At 31.8% G+C, this 21,383-nt stretch overlaps 1 protein-coding gene across 3 annotated transcripts; it reads left to right on the forward strand.

Moving 5' to 3' along the window:
• The first annotated feature begins 14,442 nt into the window (after window positions 1-14,442).
• Window positions 14,443-20,546, forward strand: LOC115960204 (probable serine/threonine-protein kinase At1g09600). Of its 3 annotated transcripts, none has more exons than XM_031078978.1 (8): window positions 14,443-15,125; window positions 16,019-16,303; window positions 16,974-17,291; window positions 17,499-17,726; window positions 17,841-17,941; window positions 19,114-19,228; window positions 19,318-19,602; window positions 19,904-20,546. In XM_031078978.1, the coding sequence occupies exons 1-8, from the start codon at window positions 14,658-14,660 to the stop codon at window positions 20,069-20,071; spliced, it is 1,968 nt and encodes a 655-aa protein (XP_030934838.1). In that variant the 5' UTR covers window positions 14,443-14,657; the 3' UTR covers window positions 20,072-20,546. The 3 variants fall into 3 exon arrangements, with proteins under 3 accessions (XP_030934838.1, XP_030934839.1, XP_030934840.1); XM_031078979.1 differs by having other exon boundaries at window positions 19,324-19,602; XM_031078980.1 differs by having other exon boundaries at window positions 15,058-15,125; window positions 15,999-16,303.
• Window positions 20,547-21,383: the final 837 nt, after the last annotated feature.

Here is a 21,383-nt window from a genome sequence, read left to right on the forward strand (position 1 = left end):
CTCTTAAATATAACTTTTTATTGTATGGAAAATTTTCACACGAACAAGAATGAATCTCTTTCCAAACGTTAGATATTCAAATGTTGAGAGAGAGAGAGAGAGAGAGAGAGAGAGAGAGAGAGAGAGAGAGAGAGAGAGAGAGAGAGAGAGAGAGAATATAAATACAACTTAAATAAAAGAACAAATCTTCATACATAAACTTATTCTAAGAAAAAAAATCTTCATATAGCAACAAATGCAAAGTCCTATAGCTAGTTTTTTTGGGACAAAATTTAGCTGCAAAATTGGTTGTAACCTAAAATTACAACCTTACTCAATAAAATAAATATTACTACATATTTTGAAAATCTAACCATTGAATTGCATATTCTTTACGCTCTTAATACACATATCAAATTTTGTATTAATCGGATATTATTTAATATATGATCTATAAGTTTATATTTTATGCATAATTTTAAATTACAAAAACTTGCAATTTAAACAATTTATTGACGATATAACTATTGATCTTTAATTTTTCTAGAAATTTTGTAAGTATGGAGGATATAAAAAGAAGATGTAATCTAATTGTAAATTTGTTAAAATCTACCTCCAATAAAAAGATACTGACTAAAGTTATAGACTTAGGTTACAATCAATTTTGTAGATAAACTTAGGTAGTTTTTTTTTATAAAAAAAACACACAAATAGAGAAATAGTCATTCCCTCACCTCCTCTCTCTTTGTCTGTACTAGATCTAATTCAAGGAGATCGATGACAACATCAACTAATTTGCCACCAACAACAATTGTTTCAAAGCGGAACCAATCTGGACTTCTTTGAAATTAATTTTAGTGAGCACTTCATAAGTAGACTGTTTTACAGTACTCTTAAACATAAATCTTTATTGTATGGAAAATCTTCACACGAACATGAATGAATCCCTTTTAAAACGTCAGTTAGATATTCAAATGTTGATGAGCTAAAGAGAGAGAGATTTGAGCGTAAAAGAGACGAAATACTCTCTGCCTGATAAAAAGGAAGGGTTTTGGTTTTACACAGTAATCGATTTAGTTGGAAGTCGAGTTCCGTTGAAAAGACCACTAGCGATACTACGTCGTTATCATCTGTGCTATGATCCAGGGGGCAGATTCGTCCATTAATAACAGTTAAAAAACCAAAATAGGTCCAGTCCACCTTTAAAACTCTTAACTTCGGCCCATCAGCCCATTGGACATGAAAATCTACGTAAACAAAACTTGTATTTTAATTTAGATTTTTAGATTTGCTCCCCAAAACGAAACAGTGTATCTTTCTTGGCCAACTTTAAAGATATGACTCTAACAAAAGAGGGATGACTATAAGAACGGTAAAAGGACAAATATTTTGAAAACGATAATAAAACATGTAATTATAAATAATATATAATCTATTAAATCAAACCATTAAAATTTGAAGATATTATAGAAGAAATTTGTGTCTTTGCATGAAAATTAGTGTTTGATTCTTCTGTTAATTCAAACCGAGCAGCATTGGTATACTTTTTTGATGCTACAAACTTAGAAGGAACTTGTTTGAGTTATATAGTTATACTAGTCGCTAACCCGTGCGATGCACGGGAAAGTCGCTAAAAATGAGATCAACTCCAAAATATAAATATATATATATATATATATATATATATATATATATATTGTATCATACATAAAATCATTGGATCCAAAGCAAGTTACAAACTATTCAGCTTTTTATTGGTAGCAAAATCACTTGCATGTTTGAATTTGGTCTCAATGGATCAAGTGAAATCCTTCATCTAGATATTCCAATATCAGGATAGATGATATGTTTTTGATAGGTTAGAATTAAGATAAATAACAATTACACATATACACATAGCTCCAAAAAAATAAAATCATTTATTGAATAAGCTCAAAAATGTAAATTTTGCCAAAGAAAACATCACATATAATGTATAAGCACATGTCTACATAACTTTTGAATCATCCAAGTGCAACAACATTAGAAGCAACCTTTAGAATTCTTTCCTCTTTCAAGTGTCTCCTAAACAAAGTCTTTTTTCCTTCTCAGTTCTTTTCATCATTCTACAACATAAAAATCGCAGTCAACAAAAGTTTAAATCCAAGCATCGCATCTGTGATTTCTTTCAAGATCAAAGCTCTAAAATATGTACTTCCATTTTTTCCCACCGTAATGACCAAGGAGTAGCCAGGGCCATATTCTCTGCACTGACTGTCCCATGCACAACTTTTATACACCAATAGCATATTTCTCCAACGCATACTGTTTTACACTCTTAAATATAACTTTTTATTGTATGGAAAATTTTCACACGAACAAGAATGAATCTCTTTTCAAACGTTAGATATTCAAATGTTGGAGAGAGAGAGAGAGAGAGAGAGAGAGAGAGAGAGAGAGAGAGAGAGAGAGAGAGAGAGAGAGAGAGAGAGAGAGAGAGAGAGAGAGAGAGAGAGTATATATAAATACAACTTAAATAAAAGAACAAATCTTCATACATAAACTTATTCTGAGAAAAAAAAATCTTCATACAGCAACAAATGCAAAGTCCTATAACTAGTTTTTTTAGGACAAAATTTAGCTGCAAAATTGGTTGTAACCTAAAATTACAACCGTGGGGCCCAAATAATTTATGGGCCAGGCCCATTTACCCGTGGGGAGTCCAAAGGCCCAAGCCGAGGAGGGCTATGGCCCAAGCTCGATAATATAAAGCACAAGATGGCCTTGGGATACAGCTGAGGACAGTTCAGTCCTCGGCAGACCCAAAGTCCCACCGGAAAGAGGGGCAAAAACGGTATAGGACTAAGCTTGAAAGAAAATCTAAAATATCCAGGGAAAGCAGCTCTTACTGTCATTCAATACTCTGCACCTGACAAAGCCGTATTCTTCGGCTTTTACAACGACCCCCAACGACTTTGGGTATGGACTGATGGGACAAGTATCAGTCTTGGAAAGGTTGACCCTATACGTGGACGAAGGACAGTGAATGCAGGCTAGTATAAAAGGAAAAATAAGTAATCTAGAGAGAGGGCTGGGAAAAATGGCCAAAAACCAGAGCCTCCCAGTCCACCTCCAGGAGAAAGACTCCAGGGGTGAAGAAAACTTAACCATGTATGAACACCATGAAAAACCCACCGCCTGGTGACCAAGGCCTAGCCTTTCAAACCCACGCTCTACAAATGATATTGTTTGGGTCATTTTACGTGCAAACCCAACACTGCTACGATTCGTTACGAATCGTGTCCTTACAACAACCTTACTCAATAAAATAAATATTACTACTATGGGGCCAGAGAATTCACGGCCCAGGCCCACTCTACATTAAAGCCCAAGGCCCAAGCCGAGGAGAGCCATTACCGATGACGCATAATGAAATCCCAAAAGGAGCATAAGGATATTGCCGAGGACGACCTTATGCTCAGCACCTCACAAAATGCCTGAAGAAAGGGGCAAACTCAATATAAGGGCAAGACAAGGGAAAAAGCTGCCAACATCATAATACAAAACTCTATATCTGACAAGCCCATACTCTAAACCATGCCCTTTAACTTTCCCGACGACCCCTAACCACTCTAGGTATGGGTTGACAGGACAGGTTTGCACCCCAGAAAGTAAAATTTACACGTGGACCCTAAAAGGGGAAAGGAACACTAGTATAAAAAGGGAGACCCCCCGCAAAAGGGAGGGGAGGAAGGATACAAGGCTCCTCGGACGCTGTCCGAGGACTTAAGTCCTACAACTCGTACTAATGGAGGGCTTAGCTAGTCAAGCCAAGTCCATCTATACATAAGCTCCTATAGAAACTACGACTAAACCGCTCAACTGTGCCCAAGGTCATGCCTTTCAAACCCACTCTCTACAAATTCATTGTCTGGGAACTTTTGGGCTAGAACCACTTACTTGCTGGGCCCGGGCCCCAAAAGCCGCCCCTACAACTACATATTTTGAAAATCTAACCATTGAATTGCATGTTCTTTACGATCTTAATACACATGTCAAATTTTGTATTAATCGGATATTATTTAATATATGATCTATAAGTTTATATTTTATGCATAATTTTAAATTACAAAAACTTGCAATTTAAACAATTTATTGACGATATAATTATTGATCTTTAATTTTCTAGAAATTTTGTAAGTATGGAGAATATAAAAAGAAGATGTAATCTAATGGTAAATTTGTTAAAATCTACCTTCAATAAAAAGATATTGACTAAAGTTGTAGTCTTAGGTTACAATCAATTTTGTAGATAAACTTGGTTAGTTTTTTTTATAAAAAAACACACAAATAGAAAGAAATAGTCATTCCCTCACCTCCTCTCTCTTTGTCTGTACTAGATCTAATTCAAGGAGATCGATGACAACATCAACTAATTTGCCACCAACAACAATTGTTTCAAAGCGGAACCAATCTGGACTTCTTTGAAATTAATTTTAGTGAGCACTTCATAAGTAGACTGTTTTACAGTACTCTTAAACATAAATCTTTATTGTATGGAAAATCTTCACACGAACATGAATGAATCCCTTTTAAAACGTTAGTTAGATATTCAAATGTTGATGGGCTAAAGAGAGAGAGATTTGAGCGTAAAAGAGACGAAATACTCTGTGCCTGATAAAAAGGAAGGGTTTTGGTTTTACACAGTAATCGATTTAGCATGAAGTCGAGTTCCTTTGAAAAGATCGCTAGCAATACTACGTCGTTATCATCTGTGCTATGATCCAGGGGGGCAGATTCGTCCATTAATAACAGTTAAAAAACCAAAATAGGCTCCAGTCCACCTTTAAAACTCTTAACTTCGGCCATCAGCCCATTGGACATGAAAATCTACATAAACAAAACTTGTATTTTAATTTAGATTTTTAGATTTGCTCCCCAAAACGAAAGAGTGTATCTTTCTTGGCCAACTTTAATGATATGACTCTAACAAAAGAGGGATGACTATAAGAACGGTAAAAGGACAAATATTTTGAAAATGATAATAAAACATGTAAAAAAAATTATAAATAATATATAATATATTAAATCAAACCATTAAAATTTGAAGATATTATAGAAGAAATTTGTGTCTTTGCATGAAAATTAATGTTTGATTCTTCTGTTAATTCAAACCGAGCAGCATTGGTATACTTTTTTGATGCTACAAACTTAGAAGGAGCTTGTTTGAGTTATATAGTTATATTTATTACACGTATAATTATGAAACTTTCATTATGGCTATGTAGGTGTAATTGTGTCCTTGTGCCCGGTGCCTCATAACTATTCTGGCATATAGTGACTTGCTTTTAACTTATAAATTGAATGTATCATAGTTCCATTTAAGTTAGTGTCTAAAATATTATTTATGTAATGACTGTCACAGTAGAGAAGAAACGTGAACATTTGAAGATGGTTTCATGTATTTGCGGCCATGGTGTTTGAATTTATTAAGGAGCTATTTGGTAGGGTGTTTTGAACAATAATTTTTAGTGTTTAAACAACATTACACGTATTTTTAAACACTTTTTCACCAACACGTATTTTCAAAAAATACAAACATTATTAGAACAATATTACCAAACAGATTCCATGAGTTGTTTTCATGATTTCAACTCATTCATATGTCAACTCCGTTCTTGTTTCATTATTTGGGCATAATAGTGATAGTTTGTATACTAATGGCCATACTAAGCATTCTTGACTATGTAGTTTGCTTGAAGTGCATGTAAGGGTTATGAGAAAAGAAACCCTAAACAAATACAAAAGCTTGGGCCAAATTTCAGATCTAAAAAATTGAAAATCCTAGTTCTTAATAGATCAAGCTGTTGTCGAGTTATCTATCGAGCTTCACATTAAGTCTCGATAGCAGGCATCTATCGAGTTATTTGTTGAGACTAAATGAATAACTTTTCTTCACTTGTTTCTTGGATCAATCTTCATGTCTCTTAATATGAACACTTGATATGCTTAAACAACATATTTCTTGATGTATTAAACTCATCTTAGATCTACCCAATTACAAGTAAAGTGCATTTTGTCAAAGGATTAGCCAATTATACAAAAATATGACCCTAACATTAAATATAATGTAGGTGTTCAAAAACTTCATCAAAGCAAACCCTAGGAAAAATTTTTGTAAATTTTTACAAACTTGAACTCTATGTATCTAGTTACAGAAAGACCACGTGTAAGTGTGTGAGAAAGCACGGACATGGCACTTGGGGTTGTCGTATTGCTGAAATTGGAAGAGAGGAGAGAAAAAATTTTGTATTTTGGCAATCCTATTGCTAAAAAAGAGAAAAACAAAAATTTGAATTTTGGCAATAAAAAAAATTTTGGATTTTAGATGTTAAAGAGAGCACTAAAACTCAAAAGAAAAGTTTGAAAATAGAAGAGGAAGACACATAATGGCTACTTGTGTCTACCGGTCTCTTTGCCAAAACAATGCCGTGTCTTTTAAGTGTGTTTGCCTTGATATGGAAATGGTGTCACTTAAGTTAATGAAGAACGGTGTCGTTTATATATGCATCCTCTTTAGTAGTGTTGATTCCAGAAGTGCTCTGTTTCTACTTTTGAGTGTGCACGATGCTCTTGGTTATGATCTTTAGTGAACAGTTAAGACTCAAGCTTCAATGAGTAACTGTCATCCAGGCTGTCATTCCTTAATTTATAGAGCAAAGATCGCAAGGTGGTTTTTAAGCTGTTAGGGTAGTTTTACCTCTAGAAGATTCTTGTTGTATTGTGATTAAGCTATATAAATAGGCAAGTAGTAATTTATTCTTTGAGCTTGATGAAATAGAATTACTCACTTTCAGTTTCTTCTAGAAATCTCTCTCTCTCTCTCTGTTACTTGTTAATCTACCATTGTTAACCATCCTTCAAGCTTCAAATTCTTTCATGGTATCAGAGCTTTGATCCATTTGAAATATAATTCATTTAAATCTTATTGAAATTAAAGATATCTAATCAATGTATTTGTTTTTATCCCATAAAAATTGGAATTAAAAAAAGGCCATACGAAAAAAAAAGAAAAAGAAGAAGAGTTGATTCAACATAGCGTAACATATAAAAAATTAAAAATTTAAAAAAAAAGAGAGAAAGAGAACATGGTTGATAGCTATAAGGATATTTGATATATAAATAATTATTAGTCTATATATCACATGGAATAATTTATAATATTCTTCATCAAAAAAATTAAATAAATAAAAAATAAAAAATAGAGAAGAGGAAGAATGAAGGATTACTCACATGGCATATAATTTATAATATTCTTCAATAAAAAAATTAAAAAAAAAAAATAGAAGAAGAGGAAGAATGAAGGATTACTCACATTGTTATGTACTCACGTGGCATAATTTATAATATTCTTCATTAAAAAAAAAAATTTTAAAAATAGAAGAAGAGGAAGAATGAAGGATTACTCACATTGTTATGATTTTCTTGGTGGCAATAGTGCAAACTGAAAATTATGATTTTCTTGGTAGCGATAGCGCAAACTATGAAAATTATAGAGATGACTTCCTTAGGAAGAGATTAGTAGTCTAAAGTCTAAACCCACTAAGAGAGAATTTTGTGGGAGAGATGTGTGTGTGGATTTTCTTTTTATAGACAAACGAATAAGATTTCTACCAAGAGGGAGAGACGTGTGTGAAGATAAACAAATAGAATTCCAAATTTTGAATTCATTAATTAAAATCACATGAAGACAAAAAACCAATAATAACACTAAAGAAAATAAACAAAATAAAAAATAATAATAATATAAAAAAAAATGCATACCTGCATTGTCATGCGATTTAGGCATTCACATATTGAAATAAACTTCACTCCAAAAAGGATACATAAGGTTATATATATTAGTAGAGTTCCATTTGAAATATAATTCATTTAAGTCTTATTGAAATTAAAGATATCTAATCAATGTATTTGTTTTTATCCCATAAAAATTGGAATTAAAAAAAGGTCATATGAATAAAATGGAAAAAAAAAAAGTTGATTCAACATAACGTAACATATAAAAAATTAAAAATTAAAAATTAAAAATTAAAAAAAAAAAAAAAGAGAGAAAGAGAACATGGCTGATAGCTATAAGGATATTTGATATATAAATAATTATTAGTCTATATATCACATGGAATAATTTATAATATTCTTCATCAAAAAAATTAAATAAATAAATAAATAAAAAATAGAAGAAGAGGAAGAATGAAGGATTACTCACATGGCATAATTTATAATATTCTTCAATAAAAAAAATTAAAAAAAAATAGAAGAAGAGGAAGAATGAAGGATTACTCACATTGTTATGTACTCACGTGGCATAATTTATAATATTCTTCATTAAAAAAATTAAAAAAAAAAAAAGAAGAAGAAGAGGAAGAATGAAGGATTACTCACATTATTATGATTTTCTTGGTGGCAATAGCGCAAACTATGAAAATTATAGAGATGACTTCCTTAGGAAGAGATTAGTAGTCTAAAGTCTAAACCCAATAAAGAGAGAATTTTGTGGAAGAGATGTGTGTGTGGATTTTCTTTTTATAGACAAACAAATAAGATTTCTACGAAGAGGGAGAGACGTGTGTGAAGATAAACAAATAGAATTCCGAATTTTGAATTCATTAATTAAAATCACATGAAGACAAAAAACCAATAATAACACTAAAGAAAATAAACAAAATGAAAATAATAATAACAAAAAAGAAAAAGAAGAAGAAAGAATGCATACCTACATTGTCATGGGATTTAAGCATTCACATATTGAAATAAGCTTCACTTCAAAAAGGATACATAGGGTTATATATATTGGTAGAGTTCCATTTGAAATATAATTCATTTAAATCTTATTGAAATTAAAGATATCTAATCAATGTATTTGTTTTTATCCCATAAAAATTGGAATTAAAAAAAGGTCATATGAATAAAATGGAAAAAAAAAAAAAGAAAAAAAAGTAGTTGATTCAACATAATGTAACATATAAAAAATTAAAAATTTAAAAAAAAAAAAAAAAAGAGAGAAAGAGAACATGGTTGATAGCTATAAGGATATTTGATATATAAATAATTATTAGTCTATATATCACATGGAATAATTTATAATATTCTTCATCAAAAAAATTAAATAAATAAATAAATAAAAAATAGAAGAAGAGGAAGAATGAAGGATTACTCACATGGCATAATTTATAATATTCTTCAATAAAAAAATAGAAGAAGAGGAAGAATGAAGGATTACTCACATTGTTATGTACTCACGTGGCATAATTTATAATATTCTTCATTAAAAAAATTTTAAAAAAAAAAAATAGAAGAAGAGGAAGAATGAAGGATTACTCACATTGTTATGATTTTCTTGGTGGCAATAGCGCAAACTGAAAATTATGATTTGTTGGTAGCGATAGCGCAAACTATGAAAATTATAGAGATGACTTCCTTAGGAAGAGATTAGTAGTCTAAAGTCTAAACCCACTAAGAGAGAATTTTGTGGGAGAGATGTGTGTGTGGATTTTCTTTTTATAGACAAACGAATAAGATTTCTGCCAAGTGGGAGAGACGTGTGTGAAGATAAACAAATAGAATTCTGAATTTTAGTTATTTAAAAATCTAAAACTTTAATAAAATTTCTGCAATTTGGTGAAGCCACATAACGCAACTACGACGTCTAAGCCCAACTTTTATTATATATAATATATGATATAATATGGGCTATACTTGTAAGCCTATACTCTTTTTTTTTTAAGAAACGTTGTAAGCCTATACTTATACGACATTTATGTGTTTTGTAAAGGTGACAGTTTATACATTTTAAAAAAAAAAATCGATATATACTTATATGTGTGTTCGTAAGAAGAAGAGCTCTTGGAGAGGCTTCCCAGTTGCAAGAGCAACAACATAAATATGTTTTATGAATATACTTCAGCTATGTAACTTAAGAGATTTAAAAAAAATATATATATATATATATATATTTTTTTTTATTTTTTTTTAATTTCTCATTTAATAAATTTTTTCTTTAATATACGTTTTTTTTTTTTTTTTTTCTTGACCAATGTTGTGCATAGGCATATTACTAGTATCTTGTAAAATGAATATCTAAATTGTAAATGTTCTTCCACATTACTTGTACTTAAAATGAGTTTATTTGGCAAAAGTCTAACTTGCAATAAACAAAGTAACAAATATGAAATACACAGTAAAAGTGGGATGCAGCTTGTTGCTGTGATTATCCTCAGACTTTCAAAATATTTATGTAACCCGAAAATAATAATCATTTTTCCCAAATAAAAAATGAATGCTATTAAAGGGCATCCCTACTAATGACAAAGACATGAACTTTAAACAACCAAATAACAAGAACTCAAGAAACTAAGATTTGGGTAACCAAAAAAACACATGTTAAACCAAGTAATCAGGAATTATCTCAACTGAGCAACCAAAATATATTAAACTTGAGCTTTCACGAAATAGAAAAAAAACAGATTCCAACGTGAGAGTGAGAGAGATGAGAGATTGAAAGTGATGAATTGAGCGAAATGAGGCTGCTTTAGTTTTAGACAGGCTTTATCTCCTTGAAATCAAGTATCATGAAAAACATATATAGTTCCCAACATTATGAGCCAAATTCTCCTCTTTTCATTTTTGTAATAATATATGGGCTATAATTGTAAGCCTATACCTTTTTTTTTTTTAGAATCTTTATAAGCCTATACTTAGTATCACACACACTATATATATATGACATTTATGTGTTTTGTAAAGGTGACAATTTATAAATTAAAAAAAAAAAACAATCGATATATACTTATATGTGTTCATAAGAATAAGAACTTTTGGAGGCTTCCCAGTTGCAAGAGCAGCAACATAAATATATTTTATGAATATACTTCAGTTATGTAACTTAAGAGATTTTTTAAAATTTCTCATTTAATAAATTTTTTCTTTAATATACGTATGATTTTTTTTTTCTTAATCGATGTTGTGCATATTACTAGTATCTTGTAAAATGAATATGTAAATTGTAAATGTTCTTCCACATTACTTGTACTTAAAAATGAGTTTATTTGGCAAAAGTCTAACTTATTAAGCAAAGTAACAAATATGAAATACACAAGCAAAAGCGGGATGGAGCTTGCAGCTATGATTATCCTCAGACTTTCAAAACATTTATGTAACCTGAAAATAATAATCATTTTTCCCAAATAAAAAATGAATACTATTAAAGGGCATCCGTACTAATGACAAAGTCATGAACTTTAAACAACCAAATAGCAAGAACTCAAGAAACTAAGATTTGGGAAATTAAAGAAACACATATTAAACCAAGTAATCAAGAATTATCTCAATTGGGCAACCAAAATATATTAAAGTTGAGCTTTCACGAAATAGCTAAAAAGTAGATTCCAGTGTGAGAGAGACGAGAGACTGAGAGTGATGAATTGAGGGAAATGAGGCTGCTTTAGTTTTAGACGGGCTTTATCTCCTTAAAATCAGGTATCATGAAAAACATAGTTCCCAACATTATGAACCAAATTCTCCTCTTTTCATTTTTGCATAAGACAAAGTAACAAATATGAAATACACAAGCAAAAGCACCCCTGCTTATGATTGAGCTTGCTGTTATGATTATCTTCAAAGTTTCAAAAATTTATTTAAAACCCGAAAATAATCATCATTTTTCCCAATTAAAAATAATTCAAGTGTGAGCGAGAGTGAGAGTGAGAGAGACGAGAGGCTAAGAGTCATGAATGAGTGAAATAAGGCTATGGAACCGAACCTTATGGGGCTGACAATAAATCGAATATGGGTTGAAACCAGCCTATTTATTTATTTTATTTTTTTTTTTTGAGAAAAAGTTCAATTTGTATTATTAAGGTAGATTAGTGAAATCAGTTTGAAATACAGATAAAAGGTCTAGTGGTATTTCTTCCATCCAAACGGACATATGAGGGGGATATTTGCTCTCCTCACTAGGGAATGAGTTATAGCCTATTACAATGCTTGCTAACAATAAATAATTTAAAAGATGAGAACTTGAAATAAGGTAATGTATATTGTTTGAAATAGAAATTTAGATTTATGATTCATCAATAGTTTCTCTTAAAAAAAATTTGTATTTTGTATTTTATTTATTGAATAAGATATTTCCTTAAGAATATTTTTTTCATTAAATTTAAAATCAACATTTATTCCTGGCTTAAAAATTGGTTAATTTGTTATAAAATAATTGTCAGATTTTGTTAAAAAAATAATTAATCTATTTCTATGTAAAATGATTGTAATAACTTTTTTTTTTTTGGTTGAAAACAATAACTATCCCTTATTAGGTATAACAACTTTTGAAATTTATATATTTCAAAAAATGAAAACTTTCATTTTACTCATCTTTTCCAATTTTTTTCCCCCGCTTATCATTGATGGGAAGATATTTCTTTCACAATTTTTTTTTTCTTTTCTTAGAACCTTCTCTCCCAAAGATGGGGTAAAGTGAATCAAATTATTTGTTTTATGTGATATACCTAGGATATGATATCCACTGTGATGAAAATGGTTTATTTCAACCGCATTAATCTTATCATTTTATTTATACTCATCAGGAAAGGGTAGACATTAAAATATTTTAAAACACATTATTATGATCATAGTACTTACCTATAATGGTCATACCCTAAAAAACATGGTAATATTATAAAACTTTCCTCTATCTAATAATATGATCATAAGCCATTAATAACATGTTTATATTGTAAGGATGGTGAGGCGGTACAAACAATCTAGATCATATATATATATATATATATATATATCATTTTCTTGCCTCGAGGAAACATATTTTGCCATCTTTAACGAAATGATTCTAAAAGCATTAATATCAGTTATGTTAAAAAAAAATGTTATTTTGTCATATCAAAAAGTTACTTTATTTATTTTAATACACAATTTAACAATAGATCTTACATAATATGTTATATTTTCTCATTACTTTATTTAAATATTATCTCTTTATTTATTTTTAATTATTTCTTTATTAATAGAGTAGAAAGAAAGTAATAAAATAATACCCAAATTTTTAACACATTAGCCGTATTACCAAAGAAGAAGTGACCATATGAATGCTAAAAAAACAAAAAGAAAAAAAAAAAAAAAAAAAAAGCAATTTTTGGAGATGATATTTTTAGGTGATGGATTTCCGGATTGAGCAGAGGGCCTGCCATCACTAGAAATATGAGGTGATTTGCCTCAAAAGCCACGTGACAAAAAATATACACCTAACAATTGGACATAATCTTAAGATGAGTGGAAAAAAAATTTGATCTTCTTTGGATAAAATTAAAAACAAAAGGAAAAAAAAAATTAAAGATTTTGTGAGGTGGAGCCTAGTAGTCCTAAGTTGACATGGATACACGTGGATTCTCTATTACATACTGCAGTGCACGTCTGCATTGTTTTCTTTTCTTTTTTTGCAAACAGTCACAGACTCTCTCTCTCTCTCTCTTACAAGTTACAATCTCTATGTGTCTCTGCCAGAAGGACACAGATTCCTAACATTCCCATTTCTGTTTCATGCATGATACATGTATCTATCTATCTAGATACATGTTTATTTTCCTTAGTGATTCTCTCTCTCTCTTTCTCTCTCTCTCAAGAGAGATAGAGAGAGTTAAGCTAGGTCAGCTGAAACAAGCACCACTCTGTCATGTCCCAAAAACCTATGGTTTTTCGCATTTCTAGGACTAACCCACTTCCGCAAATCTCTCTCTCTCTCTCTCTCTCTGTCTCTCTCACACATGACCCACATTCCAACTCAGGGCAATCTCCAAGACCCTTAATTTTTTTTCAATTCTTTTTTCACTTTTATACAAATTTTTTTTTTGAGATTTTCCGTTAATGTCCTCTGCATTTCTTCAATCTCTAATCTTTGCATATACTAAAGGAAAAATACATTAATTTGAACTCTTTTGATTGTTTCTTCAATTGAAAACAAAAGCAGAAAAAGCCTGCAACCCAGAAACTCCTGCATCAAGAACATATTTGTTTTTTGTTCTTCTTTTTCATATTTTTTTTCACATTTTAATTTCTTTTATGTTCAAAGCAGGATTTTCTGGTCTGGGTTTTTCAAGATCAATTTTGAACCTTTGAAATTGTATTGTGTTGTTGATTTTTATTGTACAATTTAAGTTTTGAAATTTTACAGTATATAACATTCTTTGTCACATTTTTTTTTCTTTTGTTCTACAATTCTTGGATTCATTGATTTCCTTCCCACCCTCATTGTGATTAAAGATTGAAACTTTACAATTGGGTTCTCTAAAGTTGGAGCATTGATCTGCTGGAAGAAAATTCTGAGGCTGCAACTTCTTTTATTCTGAAGGGTCTGGGAACCTAAGGTCAATCATATTGCATTGCAATTATAAATAGGGGGTAGGCTTTCTTTGTTCAAAAAGAATCAGAATCTTGATTCTTTTACTGGTTTCAAATTGAATTTGAGAGCACCCAGATTGAGAATTTGAGGAAATATGATTTGCTGAAACTGGAAGCTTTGGCTTTTGAGGAAAAAAAATGCAGGTCTACCCATTTGATTATTGGTTATAACATTGCAAAAGGGATTGTTGTTGTTGTTGTTGCTGTATATGTTTAGAACATTCTGAGGTGAGAATATGGGGTGCATTTGCTCCAAAGGAGCCTCAGACGCTGAAAAGATTGCTGATTGGGAGAGAGCGCAGGAGCTTAGTAAGTCAGTTCAAGTGATAGCTCCAGCTCCCTCTAAGAGACAGGAGGTGGTAGTAGAGGTAATAGGTGGTGGAGGAGTTGATGGTTCATTTCGTCCGAAATCTAAGGCATCCTCAACAGTGAATTCGGGGTCTATCACGTCGGCAAAGGACACTGAAGAGAAGAAAAAAAGGATTGTGGAAAGACCAACCAATGGCCATCACCAAAGATGGGCAACAATGGATTTAGGATCAAGTGGAAGACATTCTGAGGTGTCTAAGATAATTAGCACGCCCCAAGGTGGTAAAGGGGAGCAAAGTGTGGCTGGGTGGCCGTCTTGGTTAACTGCAGTTGCAGGAGAAGCCATCAAAGGTTGGGTGCCTCGACGGGCAGAATCGTTTGAGAAGTTAGACAAAGTTAGTTTTCTAATTGATCACTTCTTTCAATGTCTCTTATTGAGTGCAATGTATGCCTTGTTTTATTATGTTGATAATGTTTTGATTGTATCTCTTTTTGAGATAGACCTCTACTATTGAAACACTGTCCTTGTTTGTTGATGTCAGTGGCCGTTTTGAAAGAATAGTTTTGTCATCATGTTTGAGACTTGTATGCGATCTTGTGATACTGATAAGTATTATGGATTTTAGCATGAGAATCATATGAACCATGAACTAGGAACCAACAAAAATCCTACGTATAAATGATATTTCTATATCATTTTCTTTAAACTGCATGAGATTTTTTTTTTCAGGAATAAATATTTCTTAAAATGAGATACTGATGAAAGGAAACAAAGTTGGTGGAGTGGGACAAACTTATATATCTTAACGTGATAGAAATGTGAGGTTCATCCCATTTTAATAACTAAAATAACATATCAAAATTTATTCATACAAAACAGGATGTGAAAGTATTGCAACTCCTTAAGATTTATAGTAAGAATATATTGACTATAATTGTTATTTCCTTGAAAATGCTAAGTTTAATATATATATGTTGCTTACATGTTGCTTAAGTGAAAATTGAGTAGTTAAGGGGAAAAAAAATGAAGGGTTAGCAATTGTAGTTTCAATCAGAGTAAGATATCTCAATATAGTTATAAATATTCAAAAACTTTGAAGTTTTTTTCTTCCTTTTTTAAGTTCTAAGTGAAATTTGAGAATGGTAGTGTTATCAGGTACTAAAATTATTCTCTTTACTTGATAGAGGTATCGTTTTTCTTTTTGTGGTATAGGATTTTTTGATTTGTAGTTATAGGCTCGTTCAATATCTTATATATTGATGTCCAGATGGGATGCTATTAATGCAGATTGGACAAGGAACTTACAGCAGTGTATATAAGGCTCGTGACCTTGACACTGGCAAAATCGTTGCATTGAAGAAAGTTCGATTTCTAAATATGGATCCAGAAAGTGTACGATTTATGGCTAGGGAAATCCATATTCTGCGTAAACTTGACCATCCAAATGTTATGAAGCTTGAGGGAATAGTTACATCAAGGATGTCAAGCAGCTTGTACCTTGTCTTTGAGTACATGGACCATGACCTTGCTGGGCTTGCAGCAACACGTAGCATCAAGTTTACCGAACCACAGGTACCTTCTCTTCTATCACTTACTCTTAAAAATTTGAAGGTATCCATTTTGATTTTGAGCATGGTTTCTTAATGTAAAGGGTGTTCAGGCCCAAAAAGAAAAGTACATGGTGGACCTACCAGATTTATATTTGGACTGTAACATACTAAGCAGTTAATGGTAGACATTTCATGGTTCATTAAGAGCTTTCCTAATCTCTTTTTCAACAATTACAAATATTTTGATGAATTTAATTTATTTTATTTTAAAAAGAGAGATACACCTAGCCAGTTGAAATAGACAAAAAGAAGAATATTCAAAGCTATATGGAGGTTTTGATTAAATTTATTTTGCCTTGGGCATTTTTTCACTATGATCAAGATACTAAGCTTCTGCCTTGTCTTTTTTTCTTGTTCATTAATTTCTTCTTTTTATAATTCTTGGAAATAAATCATTTCTGGCTATTTGGCAGCCAAAAGAAATGAGGGGATTCACTTTTTCAACAAAATACCAGAAGTTTGAATTTTATATGCACTTGGCATCTCTTCTGCCCACATTCTTCATGTTCTGTAATTTTCACATGGGGAAAAGATTGACATGAAATTTTCCTTTTTTGCTTGTTCCATTTAACAGATTTCTTTGCTCGAAATGATGCTAGTCTAAAATTGATATTTATACGATGTCCTTGCAGATTAAATGTTACATGCAACAGTTGTTTTGTGGCCTTGAGCACTGCCATAGCCGTGGTATTCTTCACCGAGACATCAAAGGTTCAAATCTTCTGATTGACAATAATGGAGTTCTTAAGATTGGAGACTTTGGTTTGGCCACCTTTTATGAGCCTGATCAAGAGCAGCCGTTGACAAGCCGTGTTGTAACTCTGTGGTATAGAGCACCTGAGCTCTTGCTTGGGGCTACAGAGTATGGGGCTGCTATTGATATGTGGAGCTCGGGTTGCATCCTAGCAGAACTGTTTGCTGGGAAGCCTATTATGCCTGGAAGAACAGAGGTAATCCCCTTATAGGATTAAATTGCTTGGATTGTATGCATACTTTTTAAGGTGTAAGGAAGATCATCATCTATGCTAATCAGCACTGAGAACTCAGAGCTGATCCTGGTTTTGAATTTATTTTAATATAGTAGTAACATGAAAACATATCATTTACTCCTTCAAATATTTTTTAATGGTGGTCAATAACATCCCAACTATTACTAGGTGGAACAAATGCATAAGATTTTTAAGCTTTGTGGGTCACCCTCTGAGGACTACTGGCAAAAATCAAAATTGCCTCATGCAACTAGTTTCAAACCTCAACATCGATACAGGCGTTTTGTTGCTGACACATTCAAAGACTTTCCCTCTTCTGCTTTGGCTCTTGTTGATAAACTCCTTTCAATAGAACCAGAGAAACGAGGATCAGCTGCATCTGCACTTAGAAGTGAGGTAACTTTGAGTTTCCCTTTGTATCCCTTGGACCTTACGACTAACTTGAGGTAATTAACCTCATTTATGTGTGTTTCAATTATTGGATTTATAATTTGGACTTTTCCATTTCAGTTCTTCACAACAAAGCCCCTACCTTGTGAGCCATCAAGTTTACCAAAATATCCTCCAAGCAAGGAGATTGATGCCAAGCTTCGAGATGAGGAAGAAAGAAGGTATGCTTTGTTGGACATTGTTTCAATAGTTGCAAAGACAACTAAAATTTTAGTAAAAATACCATATTTCAAATCAGTTGTTCCTCACATTAAAAAAAAAAATATCAATTGTTTCTCATATAAATCTTAGAAAAATGATATTAAAATTTCATTATACTTAAAATAATTAATATAACAAAATAAACATATTCATTCTATTAGTTATCTTTCTAATTACATAAAATAAAGGGTAAAATACTATTTTAGTCTCTAAAGTTTGCTTTTTGTCCGTAAACTTTAAAAAATTCTTTTTTTTCATTCCTAAACTTTGTAAAGAGTTTTTTGAATAGTATAGAGACAACATTAAGGATGAAAAAAGAACTTTAGTTTAGGGATAAAAACAAACTTTTAGTAAAATTTAAGGATATAAATAAAACATTTTCAATAGTTTAAGGATGAAATATAAACTTTTCAATAGTTTAGGAACGAAAAATTAACTTCTTAAAGTTTAGGGATGAAAAACAAATTTTTGGTAAAGTTTAGGAACAAAAAAAATATTTTACCCTAAAATAAATAACACAATGTTAGTTCCACATACATACATACATATATATATATATATATATATCACATCTCACGAATCAGGAAATTTAAAGGGTTAAGATTAATTTTTAGTGAATTCACAAATGTTTTTTTTTTTTTTTTTTTAGTTTTTGTGTCAATTTTTGTCAAAGCAACTAAACATGAGGAATAATGTCATATTGTAAATCTAATATTATTATTCTAACTAAAAATTATTTTTTAAATAAAGTTTATAAAAATAATCTTATAAATTCATTTAATATAAATAACTCATGAACAACTATAGATAATTAGTATATACATTTACTCTATTAGCTGATTCAATGAACTAATAATTTGATATAAATGTAAACTCTTTGAAGTAGTAGCCTAAATAAAAAGAACTTCAAAGAATGCACTACTTGGCACAACCCCATGCTCTCCAACATGAGGTCTCTATTTTTTTTAATATATATTGATATTGATTGATTTGTGTGGAAGCCTCAAATGTAACATTTTGCAGAGCTTGAAATTAGAGTCCCTTTATGTAGATTTTGTTGAAATTTCTAGGTGGTGATGCCTTGAAATTTTATTAGGATGTTGCAATAAATGCAGTCTTTTTTTTATTTCAGGAGAAAAGCTGAAAATGTAAAAGGACGTGGTGCTGATTCTGTGAGAAGGGGTTTAAGAGATGCCAAGGCAGTGCCAACACCAGAATTCAACGCCCAGGGAGATGTTTCTTTGAAGGTATATTAAGGCTTGAATGACAACTAATTATTATTATTATTATTATTGTAATTTTCATTTCACTCATCTGGCTAACTTAAACATGACAGGGGCAGACTAATCCCAAAACCTCCAGTCACAAGTACGATCCCACGGAGGAAAGTGGGTCTGGTTTCCGGATGGAGCCACCTAGAGGAGCTAGGAAGAATGGCTACACTCATTCTAGTTCAGTGGCACACACTAGTTTAGTAGGATCATCATTGAACAGGCCGGGAGCCCCTGCAAGATACAATGGTGAGTCAAAGGCACAGAAGTCTCACATGCCTCCAGCAGCTGCAGACCTGTCCAATTCTCCGCATAAAGATGAAAGAGTAGCTAGAAAAGAACCTGGAATGGTAATAACTAACTTTTTCTGCTCATAATCCTTCCTTAACTATATACTTTTCCTTCACAAGTCAAAACTGTGGACCTGAAAACTAATACATGAACTGTTGGGCTATCATAACATAAGCTACTTGTGACAGCACTCAATTTATATAATAATATTTTGACGAATTTGTAAGTTTACTTTTTATTTAGCCAAGAATTTTTACAATGTTTTCCAATGCAAAATATACACTTTTTTGTACATTTATTTCCTGATATTGAGTTATCACCAAGTATTTAAGATTACTGACTCTTCTCGTTTGATTACAGGGATATGTACCAAAGAAGAACAGAATCCACTACTCTGGACCATTGATGCCACCAGGAGGTAACATTGAAGATATGCTCAAAGAGCATGAGAGACAAATCCAACAAGCTGTTCGTAAAGCACGACTTGACAAGACCAGAACCAATAAAAACTACGATGGTTACCATTAAAGAAATGTTTCATGATTCTCAAAATTTGAAACTTCTCTTCCTTGGTAGGAATGGATTTTCTATGACCTGGCTGTTCTGACCAGTGAATCTATCGTGCATGCCAGCCGGAAGCTTCTTTCGTGATCACCACATACTGAATAGAGATAATATGCCACTAAGGTTTAAATCAAGAATACGGTGATTATAGTTCTGCCCCCCCTTCCTCCCCTAAAGAAGAAAAAAAAAAAGAAAAGAGAAGAAAACAAGGCATTCAGACGGTTGTATGTGCTGCGGGGTTGCTTTGAAATTGTCAAGTTAGAAGGATCTGTGATTATTTCTTTGGTTGCTTAGACATTATGTGCAGGTTTTTGCTTTGTATAGTAGAAAGGGTTTGTTCAATTGAAGCCAGTATATACATGCAATGTATAAATATTCATTTTCTTTTCATGTATTTTACTTGTACTTACGAGAAAGGAATATACAGAATTTTAGTCAAGTGTGCTAATCTGTTAACAGTTTTGGGCATTAGTTACCAGCTTTTGATGAGTAATAAATCTTAGATCTTAAATTTTATTTTTTGATCAACATTAATTACTAATTAGTAATTACTGGTTAAAAGAATGAGGGATAAAGAGGAGAGGGGGTGGTGGGGGGAACATTGAGAAAAGCACTTTTTGGGAGCCCCGATTTCTTAGTAGATTCTGAAATGATTTGTTACATTTTCTGTGGTAGCCTATACAAATTTTGCAAACAATGTAAAGACATCTTACGGGGAAGCTGGGAAAAAGAAATACAGAATCTGACAATTACTCAGTTCTGGTCTTGCTGAGTCTTTGGGAGAGGAGCTAGATACTTTCCTAGCCTAGTCATATTTTCCACAAAAATGTTGCCACTAAGTATGAACCTGCACTGCTTCTGTTGATGGATCATCAAATGGCTGCAGAAATTAGTGAATGCTATGCAGTTTGATCAGTGTACTCATTGTCATTTGGATTCAGGGATTTAATATTTTTGGCATCTCCTGCATCCTACTGACCTGTTCTCTCTGATGGTGTCAACTCTTGCTAAAATAAAGTTGATCATTTAGTCAGCATTAGAAACATTCCCACCTCTTTCATGAATAACTAAAGTGCATACGTACATGATCCAGCTAAGAGGTCCTCCAATTGTTCAAGTTTAGTGAAGGATAACTATTTTCCTTATTTCAGTCTGATCCTTGGAAAGACAGCAATAAATCCTCTTGCAAATATTCTAACATATGTGTGTGTGTGTGTGTGTTTGTTGCCAATAAAATAGGGAGAGAAGCTGGTCGAATTCAAACCTCAGTGCCCAG

Source organism: Quercus lobata, chromosome 9, assembly GCF_001633185.2.
Source record: "Quercus lobata isolate SW786 chromosome 9, ValleyOak3.0 Primary Assembly, whole genome shotgun sequence".
In the NCBI taxonomy this organism is placed as follows: domain Eukaryota; kingdom Viridiplantae; phylum Streptophyta; class Magnoliopsida; order Fagales; family Fagaceae; genus Quercus; species Quercus lobata.

Bases quoted from the DNA above. Each gene is read 5' to 3' on its own strand.
- LOC115960204 (XM_031078978.1), top strand. From the start codon at position 14,658: ATGGGGTGCATTTGCTCCAAAGGAGCCTCAGACGCTGAAAAGATTGCT. The intron at 15,126-16,018 runs GTTAGTTTTCTA...CTATTAATGCAG, and splicing joins CGTTTGAGAAGTTAGACAAA to ATTGGACAAGGAACTTACAG. The intron at 17,942-19,113 runs GTATGCTTTGTT...TTTTTATTTCAG, and splicing joins CGAGATGAGGAAGAAAGAAG to GAGAAAAGCTGAAAATGTAA.